The sequence below is a fragment of the Martes martes genome (assembly GCF_963455335.1).
Source record: "Martes martes genome assembly, chromosome: X".
NCBI lineage: Eukaryota > Metazoa > Chordata > Mammalia > Carnivora > Mustelidae > Martes > Martes martes.
Window position 1 is genome coordinate 69,787,874 of NC_137897.1, and position 14,863 is coordinate 69,802,736.

The 14,863-nt window shown below is 32.4% G+C and overlaps 1 protein-coding gene across 1 annotated transcript in view; it reads left to right on the forward strand.

Annotated features, from left to right (window-relative positions):
* The window catches only part of PCDH11X (protocadherin 11 X-linked), a gene marked incomplete at both ends in the record, with an annotated part of 454,058 nt that overhangs the window by 287,488 nt on the left and 151,707 nt on the right, over positions 1-14,863 (forward strand). The window contains 1 exon segment of the mRNA XM_080795529.1: positions 13,728-13,923. Coding sequence (XP_080651655.1) covers positions 13,728-13,923 — 196 coding nt within the window.

Sequence of the window (14,863 nt, forward strand, 5' to 3'; positions counted from 1 at the left end):
GCCTGTGAAATTCCCTTCAGTACCAACTTTGCTGCATCCCAAAGGTTTTTAACTGAGGAGTTTTCATTTATGTTTACTTCCATGTATTTTTGTTTTAATTCTTTAACTTCCTTATTGACACGTTCATTCCTCAGTAGGATGTTCTTTAACCTCCATGTATGTGTTTTCCTGAATATTTTTCTTGTGGTTGACTTCAAGTTTTATAACATTGTGGTCTGAAAACATGCATGGTAGGATCTCAATATTTTTGTACTGTTTGAGATCTCATTTGTGACAGACTATGTAACCTGTTCTGGAGAATATTCCATGTGCCCTGAAGAAGAATACGTATTCTGCTTCTTTAAGATGTAGTGTTCTGAATAGATCTGTTAAGTCCATCTAGTCCAGTGTGTCATTCAAAGCCCTTGTTTTCTTGTTGATCTTCTGCTTAAATGGTCTGTCCATTGCTCTTAGTGGGCTGTTAAAGTCCCCTACTATTATTGTATTATTATCAGTGTGTTTATTTAGTTTTCTTATTATTTGGTTTATATATTTTACTGGTAGGAAAATAACCAGCCATTCAGTACATACACTTATTCATGAATAATCCAGGATTTATTTCCACCCCATAAAGTCACCATTACAGACACTAAATTGTTTTAATTAGTATTCCAGAGCTTCCTTGAAGGGCTACAGATTAACAAGTTATGACAAGGTCATTAATGTAATAGCTGTTTTAAGTCTCACAGTATTCATCTTCAATATGAAAAATGAAATTATTCTCTCCGAGAGATGTAGGGAATAGTTTTCATAAAATAGTTAATCTTCTAAATATAAGATTAGAAAAATATATCTCTATTTTGAATATCCCTATATTATGAATCTGAGCAGAAAAGTGCTGTCAGAGGATTCATCCATTAAAAAAATAAAGAACAATGAGTTAAATTCAATTTCCAAAATTTACTACAAAGGATCCATAAACTGTTAATTTAGTATAATTATTTTATGTTCTGTTTTATCTGGAAGTGTCACAAGTTGAAAAATGCAAACTTAAGTAAGAATCGTTAAAGTAACCATAGGAAAAATAGTTAACTGGTTCTTTTTTTCATTAAAAGTTAAATTTTCAGAAGGCTTAAAAAATCCTTAAAAATTAAATGTTAACTTAAATATATTTAGTGGAAATTTTATAAAATGATAGACAACCTAGTTAATCACACATGTGCAAATATGGAGCCTCTCTTAAATTCACTGAGTAAATAAAATATTGTATTTTATGATATTTGCCTTCTATGAATTATAAAAATAGGCAAACATTGTTTCAGATTGTAAACTTTGAAACTGTGAGTTGAGAAAGAAATCAAATCCCCACTATGCCATTAAACTTTAGGATATTTTAAAATGATATAGAGCCATTGATGATCATTTTTAAGTGACATAGAAATTTTAATGACCAAAACAACATACCTTAATCTCCACTTGAGCCATCCTGATATTTGTTGAAGCTAATATTTACAAGAGAGTTTATTAATATGACTGCTCCATTTTGAAAACTCAAAGGAGTGTTTGTGATAATGTCAAATAGAACTGTTTTTCAGGAACAGAGTGCTGTCCCTAGTGGTGTATTTTTGTGCACTGAGGAAAGAACAAAAAACAGTTGTCCACTAAAGCAGTCATTCCAAACCCATTCATTCTATCTTATTTATCCCTAAGAGTATTTGACTTATGAGTGTTGAGAAGGTTGGTGAATACATAGTCAGGACAATTACAGATTCATTCTAGGGCATTTCTTTGGAAAGGTTTTTAGTTAAGTTACTAGTATAGGTTTCCTAGGATGGGATAATATCTTTCTAAATTAAATTGCCTTGTACTACTCTGTGCAGATAAGCAACTAATTACAAACCTGTTTCTCTTATATCATAAAGTGTATATATATATATATATACACATATATATGTATATATATATATACAAAATTGAATTCAGAATTCAAAATTCAATGATAAATATATATATTATATATATAATATATATATATTTTAACACTTTAAAAATTCAATGATAAATTCAATGATAAATATATATATATATTTATATATAATATATTATAATATATACATATATGTATATATACATATACATATGGATATATATATCATATATGTATACACTTATGTATATATATCCATATATATATGTATGTATATATATATGTATATATCCATATATACACTTATGTATATATATCCATATATATATACACTTATGTATATATATCCATATATATATGGATATATATACATATATATACATATATGATATATATATACACTTATGTATATATATACATATATATGGATATATATACATATATATACACATATATGATATATATATATCCATATGCATATGTATATATACATATATGTATATATTATAATATATTATATATAAATATATATATATTATCATTGAATTTATCATTGAATTTTTAAAGTGTTAAAATATATATATATTATATATATAATATATATATTTATCATTGAATTTTGAATTCTGAATTGAATTTTGAATTTTGAGTTGAATATATATATATTTATCATTGAATTTTTAAAGTGTTAGACCTAAATAATGGAAATTATAAGTAAGAACACAATTATTGCTGACAAAAGTAAACAAATCTAGGATTTTACATGTGCTGGTTAAACATGGAATCATACATCCCAAGTAAATGAAAATTGCCAGTGAATAGCACATATATATATATATATATAAATATATATCTCATATGTATATGTATATATACATATATGTATATATTATAATATATTATATATATATATTTATCATTGAATTTATCATTGAATTTGTATCATTGAATGTGTATATATGTATGTGTGTATATACATATATTTAAATATATAATTTAAATTTTAAATATATAATTTAATATATAATTCAATATATATATTTATACATATATAAATATATAATTAAATATATAATTTAAATATATAATTAAATATATATTTAAATATATATTTAAATTTATATATATATTTATATAAATTTATATATATAAATATATATATATAAATATAATATATAAATATAAATATATATAAATATAATCATATATTTATATGTATAAGTATATATATAAATATATATAAATATAATTATAATATTATATTTATATATAAATAAATATATAAATATATTTATATATATTTATATATATAATATATATAAATATAATATTATATTTATATTTATATATATATTTATATTTATATACTTATATATAAATATATGATTATATTTATATATATTTATATTTATATATTATATTTATATATATATATATTTATATATTATATATATTTATATATATTTATATATTATATATTTATTTATATATATATTTATATATATTTATATATATTTATATATATTTATATAAATGACAAATGGATATATTTATATATATTTATATATATATTTATATATATATGTTTATATATATATTTATATATTTATATATATTTATATTTATATATAAATATATTTAAATATATTTATATTTATTTATATTTATGTATATTTTTTATATATATTTATATATTTATTTATATTTATATAAATATATTTATATATTTATATATATTTATATATATTTATATATATAATTTATATATATTTATATTTGTATATATATTTATATATAAATATATATAAATTATATATTTATAAATATATATATATTTAAATATATATATATGCACAAACACATACTCACACTAGACAAATGCATATATTATGACTACATTATATATAAAAATATGTACATTATATACATGAAATATATTACTTGTATGTAATAGAAAATAGAAATATGTTTAACCATTATGCATTATTATGGAAGCACTTATAATCTTATGCTCAACTGGAATATTTTATATGCAGTTATTTTCTCTACCTATGTATTAAATATTATTCTGAATTTAAATTATATACAATATACAATTATATACAATAGCTAATTATAAACAAATGTCTGCATTATAATGTTTCAAGCATTTTTAAAATGCTAATGTTACAGACCTTGCATTTTCAAAAGTCTTGACGTAAATTTGATGTAAATTCAATTAATTAGCATATACTCTATTCATCAGCTGCACACAATAACCAGTGCTCATTACATCAAGTGCCATCCTTAATGCCCATCACTCTGTTATCCCATCCCACCCACCTCTCCTCCAGCAAACCTTGGGTTGTTTCCTGTAGTTTAGAGTCTCTAATGTTTTGTCTTCCTCTCTTTTTTCATCTTATTTTATTTTTCCATCCCTTCCCCTATGATCCCCTGTTTTGTTTCTTAAATTCCACATATGAGTGAATCATATGATAATTTTCTTTCTCCAATTGACTTATTTTGCTTAGCATAATACCCTCTAGTTTCATCCATGTCATTACAAATGGTAAGATTTCAATTTCTGATGGCTGAGTACTATTCCATTGTATATACATACTACATCTTTATCCATTCATTTGTCAGTGGACATCTGGGTTCTTTCCATAGTTGGGCTTCTGTGGATATTGCTGCTATAAACATTGGGATGCAGGTGCCCCTTCAGATCACCATGTTTGTATTCATTTGGTAAATACCTAGAACTGTAATTGCTGGGTCATAGGGTAGCTCTATTTTTAACGTCTTGAGGAACCTCCATACTGTTTTAGAGAGTGGTTCTACCAGCTTGTATTCCCACCAAGTGTAAGAGGGTTCCCCTTTCTCTGCATCCTCTCCATCTTGTTGTTTCCCGACTTGTTAATTTTAGCAATTCTGACTGGTGGGAAGTGATATCTCATTGTGGTTTTGATTTGTATTTCCCTGCTGCCAAGTGATATTGAACATTTTTTTCTCTAAGTGTCTGTTGGTCATTTGTGTATCTTCTTTGTAGATACGTCTGTTTGTACCTTCTGCCCATTTCCTGACTGGATTATTTGTTGTTTTGGGTGTTAAACTTGATAAATTCTTTATAGATCTTGGCTACTAGTCCTTTATCTGATAAGACATTTGCAAATACCTTTTCCCATTCTTTAGGTTATCTTTTGGTTTTGTCAACTGTTTTCTTTGCTCTTCAAAAGGTTTTAATTGTGATGAAGTCCCAATAGCTCATTTGCTTTTGATTCCCTTGCCTTTGAAGATGTGTGTAACAGGAAGTTGCCGCAATTGAGGTAAAAGAGGTTGCTCTGTGCGTTCTTTAGGATTTTGATGTATTTTTATCTCACATTTAGGTCTTTCATCTATCTTTCAGTCTAGTTTTGTCTGTGGTGTAAGGAAATGATCCAGTTTCATTCTTCTGCATGTTGCTAATTTTCCCACCACCATTTGTTGATGAGACTGTGTTTTTTACATTAGGGATTCCTTCCTGCTTTCTCCAAGTTTAGTTGAGCAAGGGGTTGAGTGTTCTCTATTTTACTCCATTGATCTGTCTGCTTTTGTGTCAGTACCATACTGTCCTTATGATTACAGCTTTGTAATATAGCTTGAAATCTGGCATTGTGGTGCTTCCAGCTTTGGTTTTCCTCTGGCTATTCAGGGTCTTTTCTGGTTCCATACAAATATTAGGATTATTTATTCTAGCTCTGTGAAAAATGTTGATGCAATTTTGATAGTGATTGCACTGAATGTGTGGATTACTCTGGGTTGCGTAGACATTGTAACAATATTTGTTTTTCCCATCCATGAGCATGGAATGCTTTTCCATTTGTCTCCTCGTAAATGTCTTTCGTAAGTATTCTATAGTTTTCAGAGTACAGATCATTTACCTCTTTGGTTAGTTTTATTCCTAGGTATCTTATGGTTATTGGTGCAATTGTCAATGGGATTGATTCCTTAATTTCTCTTCTGTCTCACTGTTTATTGTATAGAAATGCAGTTGATTTCTCTTCATTGATTTTATATCCTGCTACATTTGCCGAATTGCTAGATGAGATCTAGAGTTTTGGGGTGGAGTCTTTTAGGCTTTCCACATAAAATATCATGTCATCTGTGAAGAATGAGAGTTTGAGTTCTTCTTTGCCAGTTTGAATGCCTTTTATTTCTTTTTGTTGTCTGATTACTGAGGCTTGGACTTCTAGTAATATGTTGAACAACCAGTGGTAAGATTGAACATCCCTGTCGTATTCCTGATTTTAGGGGAAAACCTCTGTTTTTCCCCATTGAGAATGATATTTACTGTGGGATTTTTGTATACAGCTTTAATGATATCGAGGTCTGTTTCCTCTATCCCTACACTGTGAAGAGTTTTATTCAAGAGGAGATGCTGTATTTTGTCAAATGCTTCTTCTGCACCAAATGAGAGGATCATATGGTTCTTGTCCTTTTTTTCATTAATATAATGTATTAAATTGATTGATTTACAAATGTTGAACCACACTTGCAACCCAAGAATAAACCTCACTTGGTTGTGGTGAATAATAATCCTTTTAATGTACTGTTGGATCTTATTGGTTAGCATCTTGGTGATAAATTGGAATCCATGTTCATCAGGGATATTGGTCTGTAATTTTCCTTTTTGGTGTCATCTTTGTCTGGTGTGGGGTCAAGGTAATGCTGGCCTCATAAAATAGGCTTATAAGTTTTACTTCCATTTCTATTTTTTAAAACAATTTCAAAGATATAAGCATTAACTGTTCCTTAAATGTTTGGTAGAATTCTCCTGGGAGGCCATAAAAGGTCTTATTTATTGGGAGATTTTTGATTACTGCTTCAATTTCCTTGCTGGTTATGTGGTCTGTTCAGGTGTTCTATATCTCCCTGTTCTACTTTTGGTAATTTATATGTTTCTAGGAATGCATCCATTTCTTCCAGATTGACCAGTTTGTTGGCATATAGTTTCTCATAATATGTTCTTATAAGTGTTTCCATTTCTTCTGTGTTGGTTGTGATCTCTCCTTTTTCATTTGTGATTTTTATTTATTTGGGTCCTTTCTCTTTTTGGTAAGTCTGACTAGGAGCTTATTGATTTTACTAATTCTTTCAAAGAAACAACTTCTTGTTTCATTGATGTGTTCTACTGTTCTTTTGGTTTCTATTTCACTGTTTTCGGTTCCAGTCTTTATTATTTATCTTCTGTTGCTGGAATTAGGTTTTATTTGCTATACTTTCTCCAGCTCCTTTAGGTTTAAGGGTAGCTTGTATATTTTAGACTTTTCTTGCTTCAAGATAATGGCTTATATTATTATATACTTCCCTCTTAGGAAGTATATAATACTTCCTTTGCTGCATCCCCAAGGTTCTGAACTCTTCTGTTTTCATTTTCATTTGCTTTTATGTTTGTTTGTTTGTTCGTTTGTTTTTATTTTTTTTTAGTTTCCTGGTCAACCTATTCATTCTTTAGTAGGATGTTCTTTAACTTCCATGTAGTTGTGTTCCTTTCAAATTTTCCTTTGTTATTGAATTCAACTTTTAAAGCATGTAGTCTTAAAATATGCAGTGGCCTAAAAATATGTGAAACATAATCCCAATCTTTTGGTACCTTTAGAGACGTGATTTGTGATGCAGTACATGATTTATTCTGGAGAATGCTCCATGTGCACTTGAAAAGAAAGTGTATTCTGTTGCTTTAGGCTGAAATGCTCTGAATATCTCTCTGAAGTCCATCTGTTCTAATGGGTCATTCAAAGCTCTTGTTTTCTTGTTGATCTTCTGCTTATATGATCTGTCCAGTGCTCTGAGTGGGGTGTTAAAATCCTCTACTATTATTGTATCATTATCAATGCATTTCTTTAGTTTTTGTTATTAATTGGTTTATTTAACTGGCTGCTCACATGTTGGAATAAATATTTATAATTTTTGGTTCTTCTTGCTGGATAAACCCTTTAATCATGACATAGTGCCCCTCGTCACCTCTTACTAGGCTTTGGTTTAAAATATAATTTATCTGATATAAGGATTGCTCCTTTAGCTTTCTTTTTTTTTAATTTTGTATTTATTTTCAGCGTAACAGTATTCATTGTTTTTTCACCACACCCAGTGCTCCATGAAATCTGTGCCCTCCCTAATACCCACCACCTGGTTCCCCCAACCTCCCACCCCCCGCCCCTTCAAAACCCTCAGGTTGTTTTTCAGAGTCCATAGTCTCTCATGGTTCACCTCCCCTTCCAATTTCCTTCAACTCCCTTCTCCTCTCCATCTACCCTTGTCCTCTATATTATTTGTTATGCTCCACAAATAAGTGAAACCATATGATACTTGACTCTCTCTGCTTGACTTATTTCACTCAGCATAATATCTTCCAGTCCCGTCCATGTTGCTACAAAAGTTGGGTATTCGTCCTTTCTGATGGAAGCATAATACTCCATAGTGTATATGGACCACATCTTCCTTTAGCTTTCTTTTGATGTCCATTTGCATGATAAATGGTTCTCCATCCCCTTACTTTCAATCTGGAATTGGTTTTGGATCTAAAATGAACCTCTGGTAGACAGCATAGCAGTGGGTCTTGTTTTTGTTTGTTTGTTTGTTTTGCTTTTTTTTTTGTTCGTTTGTTTAATCCAATCTGATATCTGTGTCCTTTGATTAGAGTTTTAGCCCATTTACACTCAGAATAACTATTGAAAGATATGAATTTTGTGCCATTGTATTACCTGTAATGTCTGTTTCTATAGATTTTCTCTGTTCCTTTATGGTCTTTGTTACTTTTGTCTCTCTCTGACCAAAGGATCCACTTAAATATTTTTTGTAGGCATGGTTTAGTGATAACAAAATCTTTTAGTTTCTTTGTCCTCCAAGCTCTTTATCTCTCCTTCCATTCTAAATGACAGCCTTGATGAATAAAGTATTCTTGCCTGCATATTTTTCCTCATTTAGCACCTTGAATATGTTATGCCAGTCTTTTCTGGTCTGCCGGATCTCTGTGGACAGGTCTGCTGCCAGCCTTATTTTTCTACCTTCGTAGGTTAAGGACCTCTTGCTCTGAGCTTCTTTTAGTATTTTCTCTTTGTCTCTGGAATTTGCAAAATTCAGTATTATATGTGGGGTGTTGACCTAATTTTATTGATTTTGAGGGATGTTCTCTGTGCCTCCTGAACTTGTATGTGTGTTCCCTTCCCCAGATGAAGGATGTTCTAAGCTATAATTTGTTCAAATAAACCTTCTGCCCCTCTCTGTTTTCTTCATCTTCTTGAACTCCTATTATTCAAATATTGTTGCACTTTATAGTATCACTGGTTTCTCAGTCTTCCCTCGTGATCTGGTAGTTGTTTTTCTCTCCTTTTCTCAGCTTCCTTACTTTCCATCACTTTGTCTTCTATATCAGTGACTCTACTGCCTCATTTATCCTCACTGTCAGAGCCTTCATTTTTTTTACTGCATCTCAGTAATTGCAATTTTTATTTCAACCTGATTAGATTTTAGTTCATTTATTTCTACATTAAAGCATACGCTATATCCTTTACACTTTTTTTATACCTAGCTAGTATCTTTATAATAGTTGTTTTGAATTCTAGTCCTGATATCTTACCTATATCCCTATTGTTTAATCTATGGCAGAGAGTATTACCTCTGGCTCTTTCTTTTGTTGTTAATTTCTCCTTCTAGTCATTTTGTCCAAAAAAGAAAGGAAGGAAGAAAGAGAAAGAAAAAAAAAAAGAAAAACAGCAAAAACAACAACCATAATATCAACAGCAACAATGATAATTTCAGGAAGTAATCCTGGTGCATGCTGTGTACACTATGTTATTATGTTTCGGCTGAACTCCACAGAGTTCTTACCTATTTGTAGTTGGGAGTGTTTGGTCCTTTCAGTAAGTATGCTTTGATTTGTTTGTGAGGTTAAGCCAGAAGCTGATGTTTTGGAGCTTTCTTTAATCAGTGGACTTGATATATGCTGGGGTTTGTGTTGGTCTTCTGAGGGAGAAGCCTCCTGTTCCTGCCATGTCGGGGGTGGGGTTTAGTGCAGGAGACTTCAGCCTCCACTTGAGGTTCTGTGTTTCTCTCTGGAGTCTGACTGTGCTGGTGGGTTGGAGAAGGGAGGGGTGATGGAAGATGTAGAATATGATGTCACATCACTCTCTTGTCCCTGGTGATCAAAACTCCCATCACCTGCTACACAGGAGGCCGTCTTAGAAAAGGTAGGAATCTCCTGTGACCTTGGCCCTCATCATTTCCCTGCCCTAACATGTTCATGTCCAGGTCATCCACATGCCTAGAGTCACAGATCTCTCGTATTTTATCTCTGGCCAGTGGCTTGGATTCAAAATTCCAAGTCGTTTTTTGTTTTGTTTTGTTTTGTTGTTTTTAAAGATTTTATTTATTTATTTGTCAGAGAGAGAGAGAGAGCAAACACAGGCAGACAGAGTAGCAGGCAGACGCAGAGGGAGAAGCAGGTTCCCTGACAAGCAAGGAGCCTGATGTAGGACTCCATCCCAGGATGCTAGGATCATGACCTGTACCAAAGGCAACCACTCAACCAACTGAGCCACCCAGGTGTCCCAAAACTCCAAGTTTTAAAGGGCTTGATAATGTGTGCTCACACTCCCATCCCCTGGCAGGAAGGCTTGGGGTGTGCCCAACACTATCCCATCCCTGAAAAGCCATTGCTTAGTGTGCACACAGAGACTAGATTTTATTATAATGCTTAGTGAAAAACTGGACCAAAGTTATCAGCCATCTGCCCTCAGATTAGTCCCCTACTCCCATTTGTCTCAGAAAATTTGTTGAATAGGCTTGAGTCTTATGAGGCAGAAGGTGAAAAGCAGTGGCCAGGTTATCTGCAAGGTGCTCCAGTATCTGTGCTCAGCTCAGCTCAGCCCAGCCCTTGAAAATCGGCCACTTCACACACACACACACACACACACACACACACACACACAGAAGTTTAAGCCTATTGTGGTTCATAGCAATAATCAGAAGCCAGGTTATTTTCAATCTGTTCCTGTCTCTGTGCCCTACGCAGTCAACCCCAGGAAAGTGGCTAATCATCATGTGCACAGAGGTGTAAGCCTATTGTAGCTCACACTGAAAATTTATGAGGTTTTCTAGCCTCTGGAGGCTCCTCTGACCTGCTGCTGGGTTCTACTCAATGGCTCCTTGGCCGTCCTTTTGTCTTTGGAGAGGATGAATATGCTTTTCCAAATGTCCTCTAGGATGGGGAGCAACTCTCCCTGAGCAACTCAGGGGTCTCTTCACCATGGCTTATTGTAGTCACAACCCACTGAGCTGTTTCAAACTTTCTCCCTCTTCCTGATTTTACTTGGGGAGCGAGGCTTCCTCCCTTTTGCTTCCAAGTGTCTCCTCAGTCCCCCAGTTCAGGGGCAGGAAGGACTTGCCTCTGCCAAATTCTCTCATTCTAACTGTGCAGATTGTTTCTGTTCTCCAGTCCTCTTCCAAGTTGTTCAAAATAATTGAAAGTTGATCTACTTGTATTTGAAGGATGAATCAAGTTCAGGGTTCCCCTATTACCCTGCCATTTTGGAACTCCTCTGGGGCTGCTTTTATAAGGACACTAACTTCATATATGAGGTCCCCACCCTCATGATATAATCATCTCCTAGAAGCCCCAACCCCAAATATAATAATGTCGGGGATTATATTTCAGCATACAAGTTTTGAGGGTACACATTCATTCTATAGTAATGGTCTTCAAATATTTTCATAGTCCCCCAATTCAGGGGCAGGAAGGACTCACCTCTGCCAAATTCTCTCATTCTCACTGTGCAGATTGTTTCTGTTCTCCTCCAGTCCTCTTCCCAGTTGTTCAAAATAGTTGAAAGTTGATCTACTTGTATTTGAGGGATGAATCAATTTCAGGGTTCCCCTGCTACTCTGCCATCTTGGAACTCCCCTGGGACTGCTTTTATAAGGACACTAACTTCATATATGAGGTCCCCACCCTCATGATATAATCATCTCCTAGAAGCCCCAACCCCAAATATAATAATGTCAGGGATTATATTTCAGCATACAAGTTTTGAGGGTACACATTCATTCTATAGTAATGGTCTTCAAATATTTTCATATCTCCATTGAAAAAAATGACTGACAGCCAAGACTAAATTTGTGAAAGTGTATTCATTTTGATATGAAAATGTCTTAGTATCTAATTGTATGTGATTTTGGTATGTATAAATTTCTTAAGCAATTATCTCTAAATTGTATCTTTCATACTGCTCATTGTTAGTCATTTGGATCGATCTATTGTTATATAGTATATTATCCCTAATCTTTGGAGCATAAAGCAAAACCCAACTATACTTTACATTTTTTAGGTCAGGAATTTGGATCATTCACAGAAGAGATTATCTCTGCTCCACAATGACTGGTTCCTCTGGGGTTGTTCAAATGTCTGAAGATGGCTAGGGTGGCTCATATAAGGCTATAAGATGTAATGTTCAGAATAAATTCTTCACATACATATCTGGCACCTGAACTAGAGTGATTGGAACACTTAGGCCTTCCTGGGTATTGTACTTTCTTTCTATGTAGTCTTTCCACATGACCAGCTTGAGCTTCCTCACAATATGGAAGTCTCCCAGTAGTCATACTTCTTTCAATGCAGCTGATTTTCTCCAGTGTCAGTATTACAGTGGAAGAAGGCAGAAACCTCAATGTTTGGTTCCCTAGGGCCCACCCATTTTCAGTGCAGTAGTGAATTACATCAGAATCTTAATACTAAGAGATGAGGTCCATTAAGAAGGCTATCTTTGGAGATTAACTACTACATATGGGAATGTTGAAAACAAAAATATCACTACATCTGGTTGAGTGGAGTTAGCACCCTCACTAGATGTCATGAATCTTTATTTTGAAAACAAATGCTTCATCTTCATATTTTGGCATCTATATATTTTTTTATATTCTCCTGTAATTACAATAAAATTCTTATAATTTGCTTTTATAAACCCCATCAACTGTTATTCATATCATGTAACTATGTTTTTTATATGGTTTTTATTTTGTACAGGGTAGAATCTATTTAAATTAAATCTAATACAGGGGTGCCTGGGTGGCACAATCAGTTAGGCATCCAACTCTTGGTTTTGGCTCAGGTAATGATCCCAGGGTCATGAGATTGAACCCCATGTTGGGCTCCATGCTCAGTACAGAGTCTGCTTGAGATTCTCTCTCCCTCTGTCCCTCCAGCTCATGCTTTCTCTCTGTCTCTCTCTCTCTCTTTCTCTAAAATAAAATAAAATAAAATCTTCAAAGAAATTAATTACTTAATTCCAACACAGAATTTTGTCTCTAAAAATCTTGAAAAAGATGATTTGTCCTTTTAATTTTCCAAACCTATAAGATTGAATATATTTGTGCTATTATTTACTGCTTCAGCCCACCAGAATCTTATAGGTATAGCAATATAGTTTTGTTATATTTATCCATACTTATTTTCAGAAATGAATTATTGTCAAATTATAGTTAAATAAATCCCTGTTTGAATACTGATCAGAATTTACAATGTGCTCAAATATCTAAAAAAGTTGACAGCTTCTCACTTTAGAACAAATTGACTTTCATGCATCTGGATGTACCATGTTTTAAAAAGTAGCAAAAGCAACTCTACTGCTCAGTGAAGGTCTTTTGAACACAGGCTGACTCTTTGCAAAAGCCTGACAGTTTTTACAATTCAAGATCACGTTAATGTTACTACTCTGGATATCAGAAATAATGCATTTTCTAAATTGGATGTATTGGGCAATTATTCAGATCATAACTGGAGCCCTAAAATTTCCTTTCTTCTTTTCAGTCCCAGCGGCATGTCACATTTCACTTACCAGAAACCTCCCAGGAAAGCAGCAGTGATGGTGGACTGGGAGACCATGATGTGGGGATTCCTAGCACATCCCACGCACTGCACTTTGGCTATCCTCAGGGGCAGTACTTTGATCATACTGCACCCAATAACCGCACTGAAGGGGATGGCAACTCTGATCCTGAATCCTGTAAGTGATACCTGTCTAGTCCTGCAGGATAAATGAGCTTATTCTGTTTGTTAGTTGAACAATTGTGGCTATAATGACACTGGCCATTTAATGTTAATATGAGTAGTAACACCTTTTTAAAAGGTAAAAATACCGAATTAAGTGGATAGTATATATGCAGCAGTTTATAATATATGAAATGTGTGATAATATCTACTTTGAAAGTTATCATGAAATTTAAAATAGTCATTTTCTTTAGGTGTAGATAGGATTTTTAATTTTATATATGTATAGATATGTATATATGTATGTAACTAGCCACTTTATTTTATGGTATTTATTTAATTTGAGTACTTAAAATTATTTTTGTAATTCATATGAATTATTTTTAGATTTTTTTCATTTTTAGTAGAGATAATAACCACAGGCACTTTTTAATTAACCACTTTTTTCACCATTGAGGATGATAATACCTGTGAGTTTTCATATATGGCCTTTATTATGTTATATAACAAAGAAACTTATTAAAAGTGCAAGAAGCACATTATTTCACTTTAAATGAATTTCTGTTACCTTAATATGGCATACTAATTATATTTTCAACATAACACATGTATGTGCTTTGATTAAAAACAAACAAAAAAGAGCAGATCAAAATTTGCCATAACAAAATAATCTCCTCTGACTGACAGAGATGCTAAGGTACTTTCATTGTTCCAGAAGAAACTCTATAACTCTGAAACAGTGCAAAATTATGGATTTAATGATATTTAGTAGATGCTAATAAACTGTAATTTTGTTCATAATACCACAAATAGGAATGTAAGCTGTTAGAGGAAATAAATGCTGTCCCTAAGCAAGCAAATTATTTTACACAGTTCCCATTTCATATTTTGAAATGCATTGCATCCTGAATTTACTTTCTTCTCTGCTAATGAATTGTCCAAAATAGCAAATAGTT